Below are 26,244 nucleotides of genomic sequence, written 5' to 3'. Positions count from 1 at the left end.
GAGTGAGTATTCAAGGGAGGCAGTGAACATTGGTCTGTAGGAGATGGGTACAGGAACAAAGGAAAGCACAGAAGAGTGCTTTCAGCCTGATTTGATGAAATAATTTCAGTCCATATCTACTAAAAGTCATTTTAAACAGCAACTCTGCATTTACTCCACGTTTCCATTCCTGTAGAGGATGAGTATCATGGAGGCAGCAGCATGGAAAGCTTTCAAATAGGGGACAGCAACACAAGGGTCCTGTGTGCAGTGCTGCACAGACTTAGACCAGCCAGTGCTGGAGGGTGAATCCACACCCCTTACCATCAGCACAAAGACCCTCCAAGCCCTGGGTTCTGCTGCATAAACAGCCAGGAGAGCTGCTTCCTAAGGAATTACCATCTTGCAAAAGAGTAGGCCATGCAAGGACTTAGACGGTTCTAAAAGCAAAGACTAAATCCCCCTTTCTGGACCCGAAAATTTCCTTTTTTTCACATCCAACAGCACTGGGCTGTGCCCACATTATCCATAAAGTTTCCTGCCTGGGAAATTGGGTCCTGCACACCTTCTTTCTTCTTTCCTCAAAAAAGATGCAGTGAAGGGACAACAAGGAACTCTGCTCCTTGTCCCAGCTCTGTTCCTTGTCCCTTCCACCCCTCTTCTGCCTCCAAGCAAGCACCAGGCTTCAGAAAAGTTTTGGAAGGAGCTTGTCTAGGTATTGTTTTAACTTGGTTTTAATTCACCAAATTCACATTCCACAGTATAAGAAAATGTCAGGTTTGTTCAACTGCTTCATAATATTTTAAGGCAAGGAAAGACCATAGACCAAAGATGAAGAGTTACATCAAAAAATGCCTACCAAGAAGAACAGCTGGACAGGTTTCTGACTGAGAGAGAAACCTCTGGCACCCTTACCCTCATCTACTTTGACTTCTCTTGAATCTTAAAATAAAATTAAGATTCATAATTATCTGATTTTTAACCTAAAGGGGCTATCTTATGACATTAGCCATTGAAAAACTGATAGTATTTTTACCCCTACTGACTAATTAAACAAAGTAGAAGCTAATAAAAAAAATTTGAGTTAATATTTTGAAAGGAAACAAGAACCCACATAAAGATTTTCACTTAGTTATTTGCATATTCACATATACCTTTAAAATCTGAATTCCTGAGGTATGTACATTTAGTATCTCAATATTTGGTATTTTTATACTACACATGTTTAGCCAGGTAATGTTTGATATTGAATCACAAGTTTAATCTGAATAATTACCAAGTCGGTCACTTTCTAAAGAAAAATTCATTCTGACATCACCACGACCAGCAGAACAGAAAAATAAAGTGCAACATTTGCTGCCTTTTGGGCATCATTCATGGATGGGTAACCACAGAAGTGAAGGCCAGCAGTTCTTTATTGATTTTGGTAATACAGACATTCTGATAAAATGAAAGTAATATTACAGCAAGAAAAAACAATTAATACCTGGCATGTTCCTGAACTCCAACAATCTCTACTTCGCTGTCAGAAGAGGCAATGTTAATTTCTTCATTGGCCTGGGCATTACCACAAGAGGTTTTGTCACCTGCGAGGAAGCCTGGATCCAAATGACCTACAGATGGGGAAAATGGGAATACAGACAGTGTTTAATGGCTTGCATGGCTCAGAAATCAGCTGGAAAAGGAGTTTCCCAACCTAACAAAAGACCAAAACAACACTGAGATTAGAAAATCTCATTAGACCAAGTTTTTAAACTCACAGTTTATCACCTGCTACAGGAAAACCACTGGATTTAGCCAGTGTCAATAGCTGTGGTGATGGTGCTGTCACACAAATGTGAGCAAAGCCTGATTGTTGCATCAAGAACAATTAAAATTTCCAGCTGAAATGTTAGGACAGTGCTAAGAGCTAAACTGCCCCTAGACCTCTTTGACATTAAGAAACAAAACAATCTAAGCAAATACAGTGATACTATAGCAAAAAAATCCTACAGGCTGGATAGAAACATCCCACTCATAAAGGGAAATTAATTTAATTCCCTTAAATAGAAAACCAGGGGAAGCTGGTCAGTGAAAAAACACAGCAAACTCATCCGTTTCTGGCTGTGCTGCTTCACACATCTGCTCTAACATTATTACAAATGCTTGAAGAGAAAAAGTGGTGTTCTTAAGGCCCATATGCAGCAGGGCTGTTTTTTTATTACAGTCCTTCAATGCCATCCAGTCTGTCAGTCAGTCAAACCACAAGCCCTCTCTAAATACTCACAGCAAGTGTGCCACAGCATGTTTTTGCCTTTTTTGCCAAGTGCTGCTAAGAGGGTTCTTCACCCCAATTAGTGAAGCTGTGTTGAGTCATACAGGATAATACTTGCATGGGAAACACAAAGCAGCTGAAATTATTACTTCTTTCACAGAAAATAGATTTCTTTAAAAATCAATTAATTAAAAGATATAACTTCTACTCTCTCTTTTTTTTTTTTTCTTCCAGGAAAAAGAGAAGATTATTAATTCCGCTTAATTCTCTATCATTAGCCTGGGGGACGCTGGGCAGCTATGAAGTAGGTGATACAACCTACTTAAAAACCACTTGCTCAGCTGTACTACACAGGGGAAGAGTCATTTGTTGAGCAGGAAATTTGAGAGTAGGTGAATATTTTATGTGTATCTAGTTTGAGTGGACACCTCCTTGAAGACGAGAGGAGGAGGAGAAGCAATAATGATCCACAGGATTTAAAAGGTGTGCGGACATGCAGAACTGATTATACCCCCAGGGAGATTAAAGGAAACAGAGGGAAGAAATTAAACTTAAAACAAGTGCCAGGGAAACTTTCTAATGACTGCTTTAAGCACTAGGGAAAGATGCAAGCAAATAAAATCATAGAATGGTTTGGATTGAAAGGGACCTTCAAGCTCATCCAGTTCCACCCCCTGCCATGGGCAGGGACACCTTCCACTATTCCAGGCTGCTCCAAGCCCTGTCCAGCCTGGCCTTGGGATCTGATCTCCAAGCCCTGTCCAGCCTTGCCCCTGCCAGGGATCCAGGGGCAGCCACAGCTTCTCTGGGCACCCTGTGCCAGGGCCTGCCCACCCTCCCAGGGAACAATTCCTGCCCAATATTCCATCCAGCCCTGCCCTCTGGCACTGGGAAGCCATTCCCTGTGTCCTGTCCCTCCGTGCCTTGTCCCAAGTCCCTCTCCAGCTTTTTTGTAGGAGCAGAGACCATGCTGCATATTCAGTTTTTGGAAAGACAAGATCCTTGGTGATCTGATCAGGGTTGGCAAGGGAAGGAAACCCATGTGCTGCCAGGTACCTGAAGGAGTTTCCATCTCACAAGACTAAAAATATTTGTCAGCTGAACTTAAAACAAACTACTAGCCCAGACAGTCTCTTCCTATCATTGCAGTTCAGCTGAACATTTCTTGGCATACATCACTGACTGCCAGAAAGCCCAAAAATGGGTCATGGGTATTTCTTTAACAGAAGTGTCTGGGCAGACTGTGAAACATTAAATGGAAGCGCTCAGAGGCTTTGATTCACGTGCTGGGGGCTTCACATTGCCAGAGGGCAGAGTTAGATGGCATATTGGGAAAAAATTCTTCCCCATGAGGGTGGTAGGGCTCTGGCACAGATTACCCAGAGAAGCTGTGGCTGCCCCATCCCTGGAAGTATCCTAGGGCAGGTTGGAGGGGGCTTGGAGCACCCTGGGATAGTGGAAGGTGTCCCTGCCCATGGCCATAGTATCTTGTTTTAATGCCACAATACTCTTCTTTTTCTTGACAGGGTAATCTCCGGCAGAAGTGCAAAGCAGACCAGCTCTTAAAAAGCCCCAAAAAGAATCCCCAGAGGTATAAACTGGAGTCCCAAAAGAGCTTCCACATATTACCATAGCTTTAAGTTCAGACAACAAAAAGATAATTAGCAGCAGCGAAACCATGATTAGCAGAGTAAATACTGCAAGAGTAGCTGGGTGTTAATCAGGATTATAGCACACAGACAGATTTACAGCCTCTGGCCATACAAATTCCATGCCTAATAACATGCCCACGCTGTTAATTTCTTTGCACGAACATTAGGACGACGCCCAAAGTGATGTTTTGTTTGCCCTACACCACCAGGGCTTGCAAAACAGCCCATGCACAAAGATGTGATAGTATAATAAGATTTTTTGTTTAGATAGAGATGCTTATGTTGTTATTTTCCCATGGGAACACATTCTATAAAGTCTGCTAAACTAGATACTGGCTGAAGATTACACTTGTGAACCAGATGCAAGATTTGAAAATTCTGCTTTCCCAATGTGCAGCCCTAGACCTGGTACGAAAAGGCCAGCACTGGCAAAGGTGCAGTCAGATGTATACTGAGGCTGCAGGGCAAGGTGTATGCACGAGCAAAAAGGGATTCATCTTCTCAGCTGCTGACATGGCCATAACACCAGGACCAAATCCACATGAACGTTCCCAGGGATGAAGAAGTCTCTTGATGTTTCCAGTTTTCTTTTACCTGCAAGTGCCCTTGGATATAGGTGGAGGAAGGAAAAGAAAATTCTACCTGCACTGCAGCATTTTAAGTGAGAAGTGGAAGAGAGCTTGGTAAGAAACATTGCTTTTTATTTCCTTACATTCATTTGGTGTGCTGATCCATTGGTGCTATGTAATACAGGTGATTTCAGCTGTTCTCATTGCGTAATAAATCCCTTAATAAAGGACTGGGCTTGCTAGGGGTCAAATAGCTATCAGTCAGCTGCTGTCCTGCAAAAAATACCAGTGAGCTTGGAAAACACAGGCAAGCTTCAAAAAGGCTTGAATGACATCCAGCCATGGACCACAGTGAAAACAACGCACAGAGATTCTCATATTCAAATCATGGACTTGTAGACTCCATAGTAATGGAACATCTCTTTACAAAGGACCATGTAATTGCATTTCTCTAAGCCTTATAGACAGTGAAAAGCAGCTCAGAGCCACCACAACATTCCCCATGTGGGTGCCCTGTGGCAGGAGATGTTTGGGAAACACAGCACAAAACACAAACCTGTTGTGCTCCACCACGGCAGCACAACTTACGTGTATTGTGCAGTCTGAAATCCTAACATGGGAGTTAAAAAATGACTGGAAAGGAAGTAAAATGATGGCATACAAGGCTGTGGGATGAAGCCGACAGAAAATAACCCCTGCTAACATCCAAAACACTACAGTGTTTCATGTAGTTATTTAGCTCTTTTGCTAGTGAAGCAGAACAGTGTTCATGAGCTTCATGAACTTCCCTGAGTTCTTCCACAGTATTCCTGAAGGAAATTTCCTTGCTGTCTCTAGATGCTAAGTCCACCTACCAGCACCTCTGCACCCTTCGTCTTTACCCAATGCTAGGCTGTCGAATTTTCTAAGGGGTGATGGAAATGCAGATGGAATATGGGAAGAATTAATGCTTGTATTTTAGAGATATAAAGAGACAAACCAAAAAAAAAAAAAAGAGATACACAGGCAATCCCAACACTGAAAAAGAGATTAGGACCAGTTGACTAGCTGGTGGCATGGGTTGTCATAATCAATCATTCAGTAAGAAGATTAGCTCACCTTCATTTAAAAAAAAAACACCACCAAAATCCCAGACCTAAGTTCCCTGTAGTAATTACAAGAAAAAGAAAGAGAAGAAAAAACAGCTAAGAAAATTACTGTCAAAAGTATATTGCAGGAATATTTGTCAATTTTTATCACTTGTATTTTGGAGTAAATGGCAGACCTTTTTAATAAGCACCTGTCCTGTTCTCTCACAAAATCCACAAATGGAGCTTTTATAGCTGTATAAACTACAAAAATACTGAAACCAAGAAAGGGAGAGACACCAAATGCAATGCTGGCACAAATGTCAGAGAATTTAAACAAACCTGTATCAGCACTCATTTCATCCAGCAGCCCTCTGGTTCTCCAGGTAGATCCTGAGTCTTGATTTCCTAAACAATTATTGTGCTCTTGAACCACTGCAGCTGCCAACAGATTGTCCACATTTACCACTTCTGGGTCTGAGTTTGTGTCTGATATATCATAGTGAGCGACAACAGGGGGTCCATCTGCAGGGGAGAAAAGCAGCATGGGTTACAAATCAGCACAGACTGAAAGACACCTCAAAAAGTACAAATAATTTGTTTAAGTATTAATGCAACGTCCTACACGAAGCGCTTAAAGTTACATAGTGGTAAATTGTATGAATTATTAAATTTCAGTTAATGAACATAGCCTGAGATTACAGAGACATTTTGACCTTTGCATACACAGAAAACACAAGTGTCAGAAAAACACATTTATCAAAGTATCAGTTATTTGTGTAACTGTCTTTTACATTAACACATAAACATCTCCATATCTGACAATGTTACATTTACAATCTTGAAAGGATAAAACCTCCAGTTTAAAATAAAAAATAATAAGTTACAGGACATTAAATTGGGCAGACAAGATATATATCTAGAGAATTTTACAGAAGTCAAGAGACAGCTTACATTTTTATAGGATTGATTGAATAAAACTAACTTTTTCATCTAACTGATCCAGTGACAATGAATTTAACATTAGGCAACTTTCCTTTCATAACATTTACCTGTCAAGGGCAGGGGGATTTTTCAAAATTGCAATGTTTTTTGGTGTTGTTTGTTTGGGGTTTCTTTTAAGATCAAGAGTAACAAGACACAAAATTATAATGTGCAGTGATAAATATGCTTTTCATTCAACATGATTGTCATATGCATTTTTGGCCACCGTAACGAAGGAGGAAAGAGGGAGATAAAATTGCTTACGTGATTCTGAAATCAGTCCTTGAGGAGTAACAAAAAACTGTTTTTGATCTGTTTTGTTAGGACGAACTAATTTCTTTGTGATGAATGAAAATCACTTATAATTGGAAAGTATGCTAGAAACAGAAGAGGCTCAGAAAAAAACCAGGCAAATTCAAGACAAAGACTGATGTGGAAGTAGAGAGGATGGATAAATAATGCAATTCTGAGAGGATGCGAGTGTTTTAGCTCAAATGACCTGCCCCAGCTGCAGTTCACTGACTCAGTGTGGATGAAGGTGGTTGGTGCTCCCCCTCCCCAAATGAGAAAATCAAAACTTTCTACGGGCCAAGGCTTCATCCACAGAAATGAGGATGAGAGAGAAACAGAGGCTGGGCCAAAGCTCAGCATCTTTGCAATTCTTTAACTCCATGGAGGTTCTTTGAGTTCTGCAGCTGAGCACCTGCAGGACCTTCTGTTATGGGTGTGACACATGGAGGGTACAACTTGTATGGGATAATACAAAATAATAATAAACTAAGAATGTGTTCAGGAAGACAGGACTTTCAGAGTTACAAAAATGACCAATGAAATCTTTTAAAGTGATAAAGAACAAAATGAAAAGCCTTAAGAAAAACTGGTTTCTTTTCGGAATTTTAAGTGGCTGTTGAAGACAGAAAGAACACGATGAACTAGAAGTTTCAGATTTACTTCTCTGAAAAGCTGTTTTTCTGAGGGTTTTAGAGTGGATTTTGGGTTTTGGGGCTTTTTTGGAGGGGGTGTTTTTTAGTTACTTGGTGCCTGAAATATAGTTCAACTGACTATTTTCAGAAACCTCTATTTTGTGATTAGCAACACAGTTCATCAGAGAGTGACGTTTTGCTTAAGTCGTACTAAAGATCAGTTTTGCAACAAAGTATGAAGAAATTCACAAAACATTTCGGATCAGACCTGCCTCCAAAATAACAATTCCATGAAACAATGTTACATTACAAACTTAAAACAGATCCAACAAAAATAAATGAGTAGTTAAATGCCAATGTATTAAAGACCAAACTGTTCGCAACATGAAACGCTGATGATTATGACTGGAACAGAATTCCTGGTAATTAACTGGAAGGCAATCTTTGTCTTTTTTAAATGCAGTTACAAAATAATGGAATACCGAGTTCAAAATTAAGCTGGCTGATGTTCAGTTAATTATTTGTGACAGCTGATGATTAAATTACATGCAGAAGTTAGGGCTGGACTGAATCATGGGAGGCATGTTTTCTTTCAGTCTTATCATCAGAGTTCAGCGTGAACATATATAATGTGAGCTGTACAAATAAACAGTCGAGTGCAGAAGATACGAGGGTCAAGTACAATATTGACTATTTGACCATTTTTTCAACAGGTTATCTAAGATTTAAGGAGCTCTGGACTTTTCCTTCAGGCCTTTGTTTCTCTCGCTTCTGACTCAGACCTCCAAAAGCAGAAGCGAAATTTGATTTTTAGATAGACATGTCTACACAAGTAAAATTGTATTTGGACAAAAGGCACCAATAGTCTCAAGTCAAAATTGTACCACTCCTACATGTATAATCATGCAAAAATGTATAATAAATGTATATACATGCAGAGTGATATTCTCATCACCTACCCATAGAAATAACTTGTGTGAAAGTCTTCATCAGTAGGAAATACAAGCATAAACTTGTTATCTGTAGCTCCACTCTTGTATCTTCCACACTTCCAAAGAGCACACCTTATAACTTAGCTTAAATTCAGTATACATCAAAAAGACAAAAATATTTTCAATATAATTTACACACTGTAATTATATTTGTCAGGGTAATAGCCACCAATTTAACAATCTGGAAAAAAGAACCCCAAACAAGCTTCCTATTTAAAAAGCAATCACAGCAGAGGTCTATTTTTGCTTTTCTCAGCCTTGCCTTTCAGGATCAGATCCGGAAATTTGAAAAGGCCCCCAACACCAGGTTTACCCATACCTATCACCAGTAAATGACCAACAAAGCCAAGACAATGGCCACCACACTGCAACAAATCCTCAGATTTCCCATATTTATAAAAGAAGAAATAAGCATAAATGCTTATGTGTGTTAAAAAAAAGTCAACAAAAACCACACAAAACCAAACAACAAAAAAGTTGCAGGCAACAACAACTAGATGAAAGTTGCAGTGAAATCCTATAAAAAAAAAATCTTATAAAAATCTTCTGTTCCCAAAAGCCTGTTTCCTTTTCAGTGTTGCATGGATGGGACAGGAGTGGTTAAATTTGGAAATAAATAATACTTCCCTAGCCAAGTATGTGATCACCCAGTGATGTGATGCAAAGTGAATGTATGGTACCAAGAAATAAGGACAGTTGGCTTCAGCTAGGTAATAAAGTGAAAAAATGCTTTCAGTTGAAAAGATAAAAAGGGTTAACTACAACCATAGGTATAATTCATCATCTTTTCTTTATAATAGAGACACTACTCGTAATTACTGACTGTAACAGGACTTCACCAGATTAAAAAACAGACATCAAGACAAACCATGCCAGAACCAAGACTTACTGTAGAACAGTTAGGACGTTTCCTGGTCAGTAATTTAAACTATCTACTTTAGAAAAATTACATCTTTTGAGAACCCAAGGTAGCTGGAAAAAATACATTTCCCTGGTGACAAGCACTAATTCATTTCTAAAGCAACAAATGCTTGAAAAAGGCAAGGCTGAAAGTTAATAAGTACCAGCAGCAAAATACAGCTGTTGACATTTAATGCTGTAAGGGGGGAGGGAAAGCCTGCTTTCTTTTTTTCTTCCCCAAAGAATTCAGAGGCAGAGGTCATCACGGGAACAGCATTTCCAAGTGTCCAGTTCTCCCTTAATTTACACAGCTCATCAAAACTAATTCCACTCTGAACAACTGAATCAGGAGACGTGCACAAAAATCCAGGTCTACTCATACCAGTTCTCATTTTAAACTTGCAACACAGAAAATTAAATCATTTTTCATCTGCTACCTGCTCCCTTGCTTTTCTTAGAGCCACATCTCAACACTCAGCAGCCTAACCCATGCTGTAAGATCCACACTCCCATTATCCCTTACTTCATTATAATGGCAGCACAAGCAAAAAGGGGAACTCAAGCGTAAAATTTCAGCTGTAGGTTAAAAGCAGCCATTCCATAAGAAGCACTGTCCCTTTGCACTGCACTGTTTACCCTTGCAAAGGAAACACAATGTATTAGCTGGCAGAACCTGAGTGGAGAATTAAGTTCTTGAAATCTGTGGAGACAGGCTGAGAGAGCTGCGGGTGTTCAGACTCCAGGGAGACCTCAGAGCTCCTGGCAGTGCCTAAAGGGGCTCCAGGAGAGCTGCAGAGGGACTGGGGACAAGGCATGGAAGGAAAGGACAAGGGGGAATGGCTTCCCAGTGTCAGAGGGCAGGGACAGACGGGATATTGGGAAGGAATTGCTGTCTGTGAGGGTGGGCAGGCCCTGGCACAGGGTGCCCAGAGCAGCTGTGGCTGCCCCTGGATCCCTGGAAGTGTCCAAGGCCAGGTTGGACAGGGCTTGGAGCAGCCTGGGATAGTGGAAGGTGTCCCTGCCCATGGCAAGGGGTGGAATGAGAGGAGCCTTACGGTCTCTTCCCACCCAAACCATTCTGTGAGTGACTACAAGTCATTATTTCTCTTAATCTTTCTTACGTTTAGGCATGCAGAGCTGAGCTCATCACCTAAACTCCTTCCCCAGACAGAGGAAGTTCAGAGTCAGGCAATCTCCGCCTGGAAATTGCAGCCTGGAGCATCATGAGCACCATCTTCTCCCCTTCCCCAGCAAACAGAAAAAGGTTAGATACCACCTTAGAGCAGGCACCTCAATTTTACAGTGCTCAACTTCAGCAAGATGAATTCCAGCCTCAGGGATGGGATTTAAAATTTGCTACATTTCCTCTACAAGTAGAGGAAAAAAGACTGAAATCTCCAGAGGACTATCCCGATTAAAATAAATCCAAAATTAAAAGCCTAATTTTGGTGGTCTGAATTGCCCTCTGGAGCCATCACTGTCTCTGCAAGGAAGAGACACGGAGTCATATTTCGGTGTGAATATCACTCCAAGCTTTAAGACACACAGAACAGGTACAGTAACAACAGCAACAATAATTACAGCACTTTGTTCTTACAAAAAGCTCTCCATTAGTGGATCCTGGAGAGCTCCGAGGTGGTTATTAACCTCCTTTTGTCCACGGGGGAAACTGAGGCAGGCAGCAGCCTGCAGCTTGCTCAAGGCTAAGGAGCAGAGGTGCTGAGCCCAGCTGAGAACAACACTCCCCTCCAATTACTGGGCTATTTTTAACTGGTGAATGTTTGAGGAGTTTAGAAGCAGTGCTCAGGAATGCTTTTGGGAAAGGTGCAAAAGCTAAAAAGGCTACACACAGAACCACAGGAGACACAGCCTCTGCCAGCCTCACCTTCACCTCTTGGCTGTGAACTTGGCTGTGGGCACTGATGATCCCAGCCTCACTACTCCAAATTGAATTTATTTTTATGTAACGAGAATACTGAGACATTTTAAAATAATGAAAGATTTACGAACGCCCTCACTTACACTTGATGCTTAAATTTAAGAGATAATGCCCATTTATTTCCAGATTACACAAAACATAGAATGGACTTTATTATCTATATGTTTTAAGATCAGATAGATGGTCCTAATTGAAACAACTGAAACAAAACCAAGTACTTTGTGTGCCAAATCTGAAAAGATTTATCCTAAGTGACTTGCCAAAATAGTGTTACAGTGGACACATCAGTGACTGATCCAAACAGAAAGTACTGATACACAAAACTACAGAGTGAAGTGACAGTCTTTTTGTTTTAGATAAAAAATACAAACCTGGTATTACTTAAAACATGACCCAGACCTGCCATTTCAAGAGCATGTGCAGCTCAAATGGCACAAACTACCTGAACCCTAAAATGACTCCCAAAAGGGAGTGGGGGGCTGGAGATCTCTGCTTTTTTATGTTGTTTAGCAACATGAAACACTTCATTGCTATTTAGATTTATTTATTTATTCCAGGTTACAGTAGTTACATTTCAAAATTTACAGGGTTAAGCAAATAATACATTGTAAATACAATAAAAAACAATAGCAGTGTAACAATATTCTCTCTAAAATCATAAAGTGAACTTTATCAGTGAATCCACTTCTGACATTTTCCTTCATTTCACACAGTAAAGCTTTTCTGTTTGGTGTTTTTTTAAAACCATAATTATAAAATTAAATCAAAACAACACGATCAAATTATTATCTGTTCTCAGACTGGATACTTTTTAATATATCACATGAAAAGAAATCTCAAAAATTCAAGTCTTGCTGAACAACATTCATTCTTTCAGGCTTTTTGATGACTAGATGGAAAATATCTTGGATTTAATTTACCAAAAGATGAATGAAGATAATAAAGCATTTTTCATTGTGCGTTAAGCAAAGGCACATGGAATATGGCTGTGGATTGAGAATACCGGGAAGTGGCATCCACTTTGTATCGCATTATAGGAGTTATTTTCTGTGATGCTGCCTAAAATGCAATAATTATGGTAGCAGATATATCAACCAGATCTCTTCCCCAGTTTTACTTTTGAAAAGTGTCTCAGGAGGGTTTTGGAAACCATCACACCCTCACATAGCCACGGCAGTTAAAAAAGGTAAGTAATTCCCTGTGTTAATGCAACTTCCATTAGGAAAAGGCAGCAAACACGCACCCCTGCAGAAAACATTCCACTTCTCCAAGCACAAACTGCCCCTTCCCGCAGGACTGATGCAGCCTGTGATCGTCCACACTAATCCCCTGCTCCACTGCTCTGCACTTGAAATCCCTCCTAACTTAGTAAGACCATTTTCCCATGTGCCTTCATTTCGCTGATCTAACACCACAAGACTAATGAAATTTGTGAAAAACACCAATTTTTGCAAGGTACTGTCCATCTCTATCAATCAGCCTGATTATTCTGGCTTCTACAGTACAAATCACACAGTGCTTTTGTTCTAACATGTGTAACTGCAGTAGTCACAGTGCAGACCCCCATTATTTTAAAAACATCTACTCAACTGGCCTGACTTACACACCCTCATCAGGAAAAAGATTCCCCTCAAGGTCAGCTGAAGGATTTTGTGGACAAAAAACTGCAGAGTAAGTGCAATTTTTATTGAGATTAAATGCTAGCCCCACTAAAATCAGTAGAAAATTTCTACTACTATCAGTGGGGCTAGGGTTTAATTTCTTAATGCCCTTGAAATATTATAAATTTATTATAAATTTATCCACATACAGTTGTGGATACAGAAAGAGACAAAATATATTAAAAGAGAAATCAGTGATAATAAACACGTTTCAATTTGTACCATAACTGCCAAATACAATCCCGTTTCATTGAATTTAAGATTGGTTTTCCAGTCTTTACCCTAGCAGTTCAGATAAAATAACCCAACAATCCTGCACAAACAGTAAAAGACATTGATCTTAAAAAAATAAATGTGTATTTCTGCCTGAATTATTTTGTTCTAGTACTGTTAAAAATGATACTGAAAGTTTTACATTTTGTCTTTTTTGTTCTCCCTGCACTGTTATTTTTGCAATAGAAAATCTGAAAAAATTGCCTTGAGTTTGGTTTATGTTGCATGTTAATTTTTTTTTCAAATAAAACCTGACCATTCAGATGCTTCTTCCTAAAGACCTTCCTTAGAAAACCCACTGAAAGGAACATGAATGCCTTGGGAAGAACCTGCAGCCAAGCCTGCAAAAACACTGCACACTGAAGCCCCTGGACTTCCAAGGATTCCTAAAAAGGGACTGATTCTAGGAGGAAATCCTTTTACTGCAATGTCAGTTTGACATTTAGTGAAATTTAAACTGAGCCTTTATATAAAGGCTTACTTCTTTTGTGCTTGCACAAAAAATGTGAACCAAGTCGCTGTGTTTCACCTGCTGCTAAATCCCAACTCCAGGGCTGTACAGGTGCTCCACTGCTCCTATGCTGGAACAGCTGCCGTTTTAAAAATATTTAATTAAATACATAAAATGATGATGTAGGAGCCTGAACCAGAGGAGCTGTGGCTGCTCCATCCCCGGAAGTGTCCAAGGCCAGGTTGGATGCCGCTTGGAGCAACCCGGGGTAGTGGAAAGTGTCCCTGCCCATGGCAGGGGTGGGACTGGATGATCTTTAAGGTCCCTTCCCAACCCAAAATTCCATTATTCTATGAACAGGTCAGTTAGGTTTAAACTGGCACCATCATCCCTGGAATTACACCACTCTAAACCAGCTCACCTGACTCAATGCATCTGACCTATTCAAACCGTAAGTAAAATTCCTTAAAGGAACTAAAATGTTTCTTTACACCATTCTGAAGTATAAATCCTGGGGCAATTAGAGAAACTCTAAATTACCTGTGGTTCTCCATGCCTGTGCAAAACTCCTGTTGATTTCTCCCCTACTTGTTAATTTTGGTGGTTTTGAAGTACTTTGATGAGATGTGAGCATAAACATACATTCAAAATGTAATTCAGGGTTGGAAAGCAGATGAGTTTCCTTCTGATAGCCCTAAAGTAGTCTTAGATAAGTCAGACTGTTTCCATGAGATTCAGAATGGGTAAGATAAAAATTTATGTTAAAATTTCATCTGAAGAAATTTTAACTCCCTGAGGGTTTCTAGTCAAAGCCCTTTGAAAATAAGAGCTTATAATGGAAATCATGACAAACTCAACTGCAGCCATGTCATAAAAATATAGTGAAAATATTCCCAGGAGGAAAAAAAAATAAAATCTGAAACTATGTATTGAGAACCTGTTTTCTCAAAGAGATGCCAAAGACTGTCACACACAGCTAAAACACAGACTCATCACTAGTTTTGGTATCTGGAGGTTGGTTCCTTCAGGGCTCTGCACCTCCTGGACTCAGAATACAGATCAAGAAGCAACTGGCCAATCCTTCATTGGGCAGGTTACACTACACCTGAACAGAAAGGTGGGGTTCCCCTCTCAGCTTCAGCCCAAACATACTTCCCCACGTGGAAAACCAGCTCATGGAGCAGATACCCAGCTGTGCACATCAGAGCACACTTTTCACTTCAAAGGAGACGGTTTGTGACACAGCTGAAGATTTGGCTCTGGTTTTGAGCCAAGTGGAAAGAGTGACCAAAGGAAAACATTATTTACCATTTACAAAACAATTTACAACCACTGACCTTGCACAAGTGTTTTCAGCCTTCAACTAGGTAGCTTTCATGGGGAAATTAAGTTAAAATTACATCTAGTAGGAACTATTTCCTCCACCTTCTGGGAGCCTTGAGATAATTTTATCCTAGAAAGAGTACAGCTTTAAAGTCTATATGCTGAACTTCTGTCATCCTCTGCTTGCTCTTTTATGTTCACAGCTGCTTGCGTTGAAAATAACAATTAGCAGTGATGGATAAAAATAAAAGATTTAAATTTTGGCCTCCAGTAACCAAACCCAAATTTTTATCTATTCATACACTGAATTATTTCAATATTTTTCCTTTTTTTTTTTTTCTTTTTTAAAGACTATGTGACCAAGACATTGAAAATTGGCAGAAATTTCACTGGCTACAAACCCAATTAAGTTGTTAACCATTTTTGAGATATGTATGTAAAGATGTTTCAATCTGAGAGATAAGTAAGTTCAACTGAACTCTTTACACAATTTATTCTGAAATACCTAATTGTTCCATTTATACTATTTTACAAAAAAGACTATGGGCATGCTTACAGACATACAGACATTAAAATAAACCAGTCAGTGCAAAAAGCTGCTTCTGCATGCAGGGGAAGATTCATAAAGTTGTCATGCTTTAAAATATTCTGCTCTTATCATCATCATAAAGATATTTTTATATATATATTTATATATATATATATATATAAAATCTATGAACACCAGAAGGATCCATTTTGGTAGGGGTTTTTTTATCAGCAAATACTCCTCCCTGAAAAATTTTTTTAAACAGATGAAGACAAGTTTTTAGATTGCAATCAAACATAGAACAACTAGTTTAACTTTTACCTGAAATGCACACTATTTCAGACAAGGGAGTTTTCTAACAAGTTAATATCAAAATCTTGGTATCAAAATTACACATGGAGGTGATCTGAAAAGACTTTATCCCAGTATTTAAAAATTATCTCCTGCATAGTCTTTCAAACAGTTACTCTGAAAATAACACAGGTCTCTAACCTGATTTTTATTTAATGAAGGCATCATATACTTAAAAAAAGTCAGTCTAGGACAAGAATAATGTTAAAATACCAGTGTCGATATTATACCAATAACAAAAAGTATTTCTTGAGTTCCTGTTACAGGTTTGATCCAACCTGTCATACAAATTGATGGAAAAACTCCCACTGACTTCTGGGAGGGTAAAAAAAAGCCTGACCAACAGAAGATACTGTGGTTACTCCCAACAGGAGGAAAAGAACTCAAATTAAAATAATTAGGAAAAACAGTGACTGTGGTTTAAAAGGCAGAGTAACTGAACTAAAGGAGACCTAAGCGTTTTCTTTACTTAAACTGCACTTTCGTTTTCCATTGTAAAAATTTTGATTTAATTTTCATTAGAAACTTTTATTAAGTTCTACCTGATGATAACTATACATTTTTTTGGTAGCTACAGAGAAGTCACTTCACATGAAGGAAGGCCTTATTGGAGAGATGACCAAAAAATCCCTGGGTGTAGCAATAGTAAGAAGAATTAAATATTTCTAATATATTGTTTAAATTAATCCTACTTTAAACATCACAGTTTCAAGCCTGCCTATTCAGGATAACTATTAGTATAAAAAAAGAATCCGCGAAACACCAAATTCTTGCATTATTCAAATGAATCTGATGTTGTGGCATTCCCCATCACAAGTAAAGAATGATTCCAGTGGTGTTCACACGCAGTCTGGTCTGACCCAGGCCGGCAGCTATCAGACCACCACGGTGTTTACTTATCAAGCCTTCCTTTAAATTCCTGTGCCGAGGCCCAACCCATCCCCTGATGACTGTTTATCTGAGGGCAGAGAGGGCTGTTTTTATTCCAGCATGAAGGATGTGGCTGGGCCGTATTTACAGGAGGAAGCAGCGGCTGCTCTGTGTGCACAGGCTGGGGTGACTCATCTCACCCAAAAGTTATCTCTTGGGGACCGCTGATAAGCGAGGTTTGGCACAACTCATGGGAGAGAAAGACAGTGCCAGGAGGCATCCTCAGTGAAAGCTTATCTCTTCCCACTGAGACCCAGGGAACAGCAAAGCAGACACCAGGAATTAGTGGAGATGACTTGCACCCAAACCAAACACATGTAGACGTGTGTGCATGTGCCTGTGTGTGCACACGGGGTGAGACAGCTGCTTCCATAAATATGCCACATGCAACACAGCAGTGACACTGATAAAAACCCTGGACAGGGAATGAACTGCCAAATGGGAGACCAAAAAGGAATGAAATCCACTGTTCACGCTTGTTATAGATAGCTACATTTTTAGGGTGAGCTTATTTATTAGTTCTGCCTAAAAATGAAGAAGGCGTGTTCAAGTTGCAAAACTTGAGAGTGAATGGAGTTAAGGAAATGTCATGGGTCTGTATCTAGTCTGGATCTCTAGGGTGCTTTACCTCTTTAAATATAAAACTTATTTCCTTATATAAATGTTTTAACATGCAAAAAGGGCATCTGGATGAATACCCTGAATGCTCCTATTGTAGCAAACACAGCCCTACTGTTTTTGGGGTATCTAGACAAGGATTCTAAGTTCTATTTTTCCGAGTTTGGTGATGAAAGCTTAGGGTGGTTTCCCCCACACACCTTTAAAGGTGTTTAGATGTGTGTACTGGCACATGCAGGTGGGTATACTGTGATTTTTTTTTTTAAACTACATATAGTCACTATAAATTAAGAAAAACAAACAATATCATGGTAATAAAACCCAGAAGAGAAAACAGAACAAACACATACGAAGAGAAAAGCAAACCTCGTTTTTTTAGCATAATCCAAAATAACATCAAGATTGCAAAGATCAGATTGATTTTTTTTTTTGATTTTTTTTTTTTTTTTAAAGTTTATGATTGATTCAGATCAGGCTCTGCCATATTCCCATTCTCTGGAAAGACAGGTGGAAAATTGTTATTAAAAGTCGCTGGAAACTCTAGCGCGGCATCGGCATTTTGATAGCCCACGTACGAATTAAACGGCTGCTGAGGAAGTACTTGGCTATCAGGCATCTGCACGAAAGCCCCTGACTGTGTGGTAGGGGGGATTCTTTGGCCAACTAGTTGGATTTTAGGTTCCCTGGGCTCCAGCTGTTGCTTGCTTTCTTCGTCCGTGTCAAGATGGGTTAGCTTTTCTATCCACATGCGAAATTTCTCCTCTGTCTGCCTCTGCATCTCGGCAAAGCAGTTCATGGCCTCTTCCAGGACATTGCCTATGCAGTTCCTATCCCACACGGTGCCCCTGTCAAGCAATCCTGGAATTTCCCTGGTCGCTCCTCCAGATCCCCCAGCACGACTGAAGCCAGCTTTAAAGACATTGAGGCCATTTGATAAGACATCATTAAGTAAGAACATAATATCGTTTATTAAGGCATTTTAACTCAGGAAAACAACTTTTCTAATTCTGCCCCTTGGATACAACAATGGGAGAGGAATTAGCATATATTAACCAACAGTATTACTGTTATAATGACATTTTAGACCCACTGAGGTTATAATAGAAATTTTGGCTTCGAAATTATTTTTGTTCTAGAAGTCTCAGACAATTCTGTCACAAAGGTCTCTTTTTTTACCAAATTACTCCAGTTCCCTTGCAATTTCTGTTTTGAATTCAACTGAAGGTGTCAAAACCACTATACAATAACACGTTTAGTTCTATTAAGCTGCAATCCAAAATGCTATTTTTTAACTGACAAACCTGAATAATTACGTGCATTTTACTTACACACTTGGACCCTTTTATAAACAGGCTGCTAAACACAGGTGGAATTGGCCCAAAGCTCATGGCCTGATTTTGGGAATCACACAGAATGCTGATGAGGAGAACACACAACACAAACACACAGACATGGAGGGGTTACGTGAGTGCTGTGCTGACACAGGAGGGGAGAGCATCCTCTGGGCCAGGCGTGATGGACGCAGCTCCAAACTCACGCCATGGAGCCCTGACCAGCCTCACACCAGCCAGGACCCTGCCCTGAGCCACCATTCCTACAGTCAGTCCCAGGCAAAGCAGAAAACAGGGAATGGTTGGAAGGAAACTGTTCTGCTTCCTGCTATCCATCATAAGGACAGTGGAAATGACTGGCTTTGGGATTATCAGGAAGAACTTCAGCAGCCAGAAGAGAAAGCCAATCCTCATGGCCTTACTCTACATATCAGTAACAAAAGGCAGTGGAATCTATATTTTAAAGTCTAGAGTTCACTCAGGAATCATCTAGGAAGCAATAAACCCCCAAGAAAATGAGGCTCTGTACCCATTTGAGGAATCATAAACAATATGTGCATGCCATCCAAACATAAAAATGTTACCTAAGGTAATTCCAAAACAAGACAAGCATCACATTAAACTACACAAAGGTACAGAAGATGATAATTTAATATCTAAATGTGAAACTTGTAGCATCTTCTAGCTTAAGAGTAATAAAACATACCCTAAGAATGAGAGAAATTGCACAACCTAAGTAAATATTTACTAATAAAAACATAAGGCACTAAATCTTTATTGGGATTTCACTGAGTACATGAAATTACAGTATCACTTAAACACTACATTCTTTTTAGGAGCTATTTAAATGAGGTATACACAGATCCTTCAGTAAGAGCTGAACAAAGCCCAGGGTTATTCTCTTATTTCTGAAGAGTAGTTTGTAAGGCTTTCTCACCCATCTGTTTGCCTATCAGACACACCGAAGTTTAGCATTCAAGTCCTCTGCTAAAAATAATTACTTTATAGCAACTAATTTACATCCCTCGAACTGCATGTGAACTAAAATTAATTAAGTAAAATGGTACCTTTTTTCTAAAACATGGCTCCTTTTGTATATTCAGTAATTTTTTCCTCCCTGAAACAAGTATTTCTTCTGTTCATTTCATTCTAGTACTGAACATCCAGTATGATTCTGTTTATTTGTCTTTAGTCCGGATGTTATCTTAAACTCAAGGAACTAAATTACAATCTTTCTGATTTCCACAGACTTACACGTAAGTTTTAATAAATGTTAAGTTTTAATTGCAAATTAAATAAAACCCTTTGATCACGGTAAGTGAGACAATCTTCTCAGGTTTCTAAAGTAAAGAATGAACTAGAATGGTCAAAGTTGACAAAATTGTTTTGTAAACTGAATAAAGTATGTATTGAAATATATATTGCCCTGCAATACAAATTTTAAAAGCCATCCTTCACAGAGTATCTCCAATTTACAGTAGCAGCAATACAATGTTCTAAATGCTTCCCATGCAGTTACTATAACATGCCCTATTCAATCTTTTCTTCATTTTAGGGCTGAAAAATCCCAAGCCTAAAAATGCGTTTTCACAAATTAAAAATCAGTTGGTCCCTCTTCTGTCTAAAAATTTTAAACTATAGTTTTTTTAATTATGCCAAGTTTAAAGGACAAGAAATTTGAGGTCACATATGGGTTAGAATCAAAGATTCCTCTCTCATTTTCAAGACAACACCTCCTGCAAAACAGCACCTAAGAAACGCCCCAGCACTGTCTTTTTATGGGATCTCTTAAGTACAGTCTAAGTAATAACCAAACCCAAAGTAATTTAATTTAGGAGGTCTGGCAACATAACAAATTAAGATATGCTTTTTCTTTGTTCTAAACTAGCAATGGTTGGTTCCTCTGTGTTACTCTGCTGCAGACACTTCGAAATTAATATCTTATACCAAATCATTCTTAACAGACTATTTCTTTTTCCTAACAATTAACTACAAAGAATGTCATTCTGAGTTACTTGAACCAAATTCATCCCTTGCAGGTGCTTCACTCAAGATCTATGCACAGTTCTTAGGAGTAAGGAATCTGTGCCTGTCTCTTTGGGTTTACTGCCTATTAAAAAAGTCTTGTCTTTTTTTTAACAAAGTGAGATGCAGGTTTTTCAACATTAACACTCAAACTTTTTAACACATTTTTGTGATAGCCTAAAACATAAGTCACCCCCGTATCAATTCAGATTTTTCTGAGTGGTAGAAAGCACAATGGTGTTAAAAAGCAAATATTTTTGTATAGTATTCGATTTTTTAAAAATCCCTTAACTTCTTCCAAAAGAGAAGTGTTTACATAGCAATAGATATTGATTCCCACACTTGCTGTCATCCCAATTTCGTTCAGAGTTAATTTGCAACATCACATGTGAAATTGTTTAAAGGAAAAACTTCCTACTACACCAGGAAGTCTAGCAGGATCTCTTTCAGGACTCTTATGCCATGTTTATGTGGTGCTTAAGAACAGCAAAATCCTAAATGCCAACAGAGAAGCTCAGTCATTAAAAGGCAACAAATTGTTCCTCATCTGCGATAATCCAAAAATCACAGCATTCCCTGAAATAAAGAACCAAAGATTATGACTGCTCACATCAGGAGCACCCTGAAGTTTACACTGAACCTGTATTTTCAGGTGTAAATTAACACCACAGGATGCATTCAGAATACTGTAACTTACACTGTGCTGAGCTCCTGTGCAGCTCACAGTACTTGTATTGAAGTATGACCAGTAAAATCTCGACTCCTCAGTCCTTCTTGAGGAGAGAACCAAGCCTGCCACTATTTTAATCCACAGTACCTTTAAGTTCAGCAGAAAGACCTGACTCTCTTGTACAACAGCTCTGTCTGCAACTTCATGGCATTTTCATGTATTTCACTGAACATTTTCTTTACCTTACAAATTTAGCCAAACATATTTCTGAGCCAGTGATGTGGATGGTTTTAAAAAAGGTAACTGCACTATTTAAATGGAAGAGTTTTACTAACACAATATGAAAGGCTACTGTATTCTCAAATGTGGCAATTTCATTTTTCAGACCACACACAAACAAACAGTCTGCTGCAACACTACCTGTGTTGACAGCTTAAGAGTCTGTGTAATTTTTGTCATGAGGGCGAAATTAACTGTCACTAAAAATTTTAAAGCACCTCTGTTGGCAAAGCTGTTTTTCAGGCAACAGAAGGATAAAAATGAAAATTATATTAAAATAAGTGATGTTGAGTAAGTACTCAAGACTGCAGCTGAATGTCCAAACACACACTAACAGGAACACGTGCTGCCTGTAAAAAATTCTTCTCCATCAATGTGTACAGATAACTCTTTTAAAAGTAAAGGCAAAAGTTTTTCATGCTTGTGTCCTGACACTGAAGTCAAACCTTTCGGCTTTCAAGTGTGTGCTGAGAACACTCACGGCCTCAAATTCCAATAACACTTTTTGATACCCTGTATTGTTTTCTATTTACACATTCACTCCCTCAATTTTGAGGCTATTCACAGTCTTTTGCTAAGTGCACTGAAATGGATTTCTAGCCAGAAAAAGGAACCGAGTCCTTTGCCAGCTCCAGGCAGAGGGATGGCAGATGGCCTGGGAACCCACCACTGTGACGGAGCGCTGTGCGTCCGACCAGACTCGCAGCTCCACCGCAGCTCTAAAAACCACAACGTCTCCTTCCCCCACAAGCAGCACAGGATACATTTTTTGGACACATCCTTATCTCTACAGAGGGTATTTTTCTCTTGCCCTTGGAAGGCGTTTCCCACAAGGTAAAGCCATTTCTATTTAAAGGAAAACCACAGCGTGGCAGGTACGTGTCACACCCCATCGCACCAAGGGGGCAGCTCAAAGCTTTTAACGTCTTAAGCAGAACCCAACACCAAGCAGATGACACATGCTATAAAATTAGAATAAATGGTTAACGTCCCTCCCTCAGGATGGTCTGTGCACTCTTGCACTGCAGGTAAAGCTGAGCCTTGGTGTAATCATCGCCAATAGTCAAGCTCTTCATGCAATGGGATTCCTTCACCACAAGAATCTCGTGGTCAAGACCAAGAGTCAAATACAGAAGAGCCCAGTGACACACAAAAAATACCCTGGAGTGGCTTCAGATCCCCACAACAGCCCTCAGAAACCTAAGCAGACCTGAAAATACCATGTGGTGCCATTCTGGGTCACGAGGTACTTTTATGACTTAAAAAAAGAATGTGACCTGAGGGATTTATTCTGTGTGTTTTGGGGTTTTTTCAGAGGTGGGGAAGAACCGGTCCCAAAAATCAATGAAACAGTCTTCTTCAACAGGCTTTAAATCAGACTTAAATAGCCCAAAGTGTAAATATTATAAATAAAAAGGCAAAACTACGAAAGCTACAAGACTGACTAACTACTGAATTGGTAAAAATAATTTTAGATCTCTATTAAAAGATTACTACACAATAATTACAGGAGGATATTATGCCTTTTCCAGACATTCTAATAATAAACATTTACTTCCTTTGTGCAACCTGCTTCCTAGCAGGTGTGGGAAAAATGCCAGTTTTCGTGGTGAAAGCATCATCCACCATAATCAACTCAGTTAAATCAGTTATTTGTAAAATCTGCTGCAATATTTTACATAATTTGTCTAGGAAGTATTAGTTCAGCAACTTAATATTGCAGTTTTCCCTTAAATGTTCTTCCCCTATGTAAGATGTTGTTTTTCTCAAAAAGAAAAAACTTCTAGCACAACAGGCAAAAAGGCATGTAACCCAGTAAAAATTGGCAAGCCAAAAAGTTTATTTTTACGTATTTTTATTTTTATGGATTTTATTTCCGATTGCCATATGATGATGGTTCTATGGTATAATATGCTGCAAGAATAATTCACACAAAGTCCTGTCCACAGCGCTTGGGCTAATAAAATAACAAAGACTCAGCAGACAAAAACCTTGAAGAATTCAACTTTCTTTTGCTAATAAAATGACACTAATAAAATGACAAGAAGGCCCCTATAATTTGCTGCCTCCCATCTTAACATAGATGTGTCAGCAAGTTAGAAGTGTAGAAATTATTGATCCTTATGACATAGGAAAACAGTAACAACTTTGACTAAAATGTTGAAAATTTAGGTGTGAATATAGCTTGGGCACCTGTGTAATTGCATTTTGTATCCTAAAATAGGTGACCAGCTGCAATCTGCAAGAACTTAGAATAAGGCTAAGCAGGTTTGTCATGCACTGACATGTTGAGCTGAAAGCACAGAATAAGTGCAATAATGGCCAGGGCCTTACTGTTATACAGGCAAGAGGTGTGTTGTGCCATTTCTAACACAGCTACCAAGCTGCGGGCTTTATATATTAAAGCATAGCTGGCCACTTATCTTAAGAATTAGATTATCACCATCTAAGGGGATTTGACAGCACTGACATGAGTTCATATAGGCTTACAAAGATCTGAAAAATCCAGACTTCAAAGGTAGTCCTTCCTCCCATTTACCATTTCTATGCTTTGTTGGTGTGCAAAAGTGCACAGGAACCTCAGAACAGATTTTTAAAATTTGCCCACGTCTTGTTATTGCACTGCAGTCTTCAAATTTACACAGAGCTGCAGTTCTCCTGGGTTTTTCTCAAGTGTCACTCATCTAACTTAGCATGACAGCTGAGAAACGATGTCAGGCGCGTTACAGTTCAGTTTAAAAAACATCCTCTACCTGGTATCTCTGCAGTGATTGTCTTGCTGCTCCCTGAAACCTCTTCATCATCATCTGATGAGCTCGTGCTGGAGTCACAGGTCAGGTCACTGTCGCTGGTACTGCTGTCCTGCAGCAGGTTGTACTTCTTGCGAGCAGCTGCCTCCCGCTTCTGTCTCAAGAGCCGAATCCTCTCTTTGTGCTTTTGGCTCCGGTGACCCTTTACCTTGGTTACTCGGCTGTTCTGCTTATCACTAGACTGTCGGTTTTTCTTGGCAGCCATTGTTGAAGTTTCACTTTCAGACCTGGATCTCCTGGATTTCCTCCCGACCGCAGCCCCAGACACCGCAGAAGGGTCTCCCTCCGTGGCGGCTTCAGCTTGGCAGGGCTCGTTCTCCTCTGCGGAAGACAACGTGTCTGAGTCGGCCAAATGCCCGCTGGAGGAAGGAGAAAGCATGCAGTGATTGGAAGAGTCACTCTCATAAACTCGGCCACCCGCTGGCTTGTCACTCTCCGTAGATGCCAGCTGAGACTCCGAGGAGTCCCGCCTCAGTTCCATCAGTAAGCAAGGCATGGAAGAGAGCACCGCAGAGTCTGCTGCAGTGGGCACGCTGTCCTTCTGAGTTTGTGTCTCGAGTTCTATCGGCCCATCTTCATCAGGAGGAGTCTCATGCTTTTCAGAAGTCTTTGGTGGAATTTCTGAATCAACAAGTTCTTCTGCTTTTCCTACTGCCTCCATCTTCATTGCAGAGCAAGGTCCTTCTAGACTCAAAGCATTGAGCACGTTGTCTGGGAGGCTGGGTGAGCTAGACGTGGTCTCCGGCAATGCAGTGGCCTGCACAGGAACAGAACAGTAGGACAGAATTATGCAAGTAACTCAGCCTGCTCTTCATGGTGTTACCTTAAACAACTCACTGCTTTCTGTTGCACACAGTATGGGTTCACAGAACCGCAGAGTGGTTTGGGTTGGAAGGGACCTTACAGATCTTCCAGTCCCACCCCCTGCCATGGGCAGGGACAACTTCCACTATCCCAGGGTGCTCCAAGGCCCATCCAACCTGGCCCAGAACAACAGCCACAGCTGCTCTGGGAAACCTGTGCCAAGGCCGCACCACCCTGACAGCCAAGAATTCCTTCCCAACATCTGTTCTAACCCTGCCCTCTGTCAGTGGGACATTGCCCCTTAATCCCATCACTCCAGGCCCTTGTCCAGAGTCCCTGGCAGGCACTGGCAGGGGCTCTAAGGTCTCTCTGGAGCCTTCTTTTCTCCAGGTGAACACCTCCAGCTCTCCCAGCCTGGCTCCACAGAAGAGCATTTTACTATTCAGCATCATACTGGTTTTCTTAATTTACTTTTTCCTCATGAATGCATCCTGTTACACCAAATTATTCCTTCATTTACATGCCCACAAAAAATGGTACTGGAGTCACACTGAATGGGGCTCCCAGTGGAACCATTCAGCAACGGAACCTTATGTACCAAAGACTTATTACATAAAGAAGTGCTATGAAATGCTACTGAATTGTCAGAGGCACAGCTACAGGCTCTGGCTTCAGAGGCATTAGCTACAGATTGCTCTCACCAGAGAACCACCATGCTGGTGAGTCACGTAAAGATGTTTTAGGAATATCTAATACACCATTCAGGAAGTCCTTGAGTGTCTCCCATGCAAGTTCTGGTTATATGAGAACCTCAAGGCTGACCTAGATTCTCTCAAATCTGCCAGGAAAGAAGCACTAAATACTAGGGGCTGTAAGCAAGAAACATTATCCGCCCACACCAGTATCCTACATTTAACTTCAAGTTATAAT

General features: G+C 40.0%; 1 protein-coding gene across 2 annotated transcripts in view; it reads right to left on the bottom strand.

Moving 5' to 3' along the window:
- Nucleotides 1-26,244, bottom strand: part of CUNH18orf25 (chromosome unknown C18orf25 homolog) — a 45,237-nt gene that overhangs the window by 5,150 nt on the left and 13,843 nt on the right. The window contains exons 2-4 of one of the 2 annotated variants that reach the window (XM_042028787.1): nucleotides 24,454-25,267; nucleotides 5,864-6,046; nucleotides 1,466-1,592 (exon numbers count right to left, since the gene is read on the bottom strand). In XM_042028787.1, coding sequence (XP_041884721.1) covers nucleotides 1,466-1,592; nucleotides 5,864-6,046; nucleotides 24,454-25,177 — 1,034 coding nt within the window. In that variant the 5' untranslated portion in view covers nucleotides 25,178-25,267. Of the gene's footprint in view, nucleotides 1-1,465; nucleotides 1,593-5,863; nucleotides 6,047-15,265; nucleotides 18,305-24,453; nucleotides 25,268-26,244 lie in introns of those variants that run through there. The other variant, XM_042028785.1, reaches the window with a different exon arrangement.

This window comes from Corvus kubaryi, unplaced genomic scaffold (genome assembly GCF_017639235.1).
Source record: "Corvus kubaryi isolate FWS band 111438036 unplaced genomic scaffold, C.kubaryi_AGA036_p1.0 37308, whole genome shotgun sequence".
Classification (NCBI taxonomy): Eukaryota; Metazoa; Chordata; class Aves; order Passeriformes; family Corvidae; genus Corvus; species Corvus kubaryi.
This window is presented reverse-complemented; position numbering and strand designations above follow the sequence as displayed.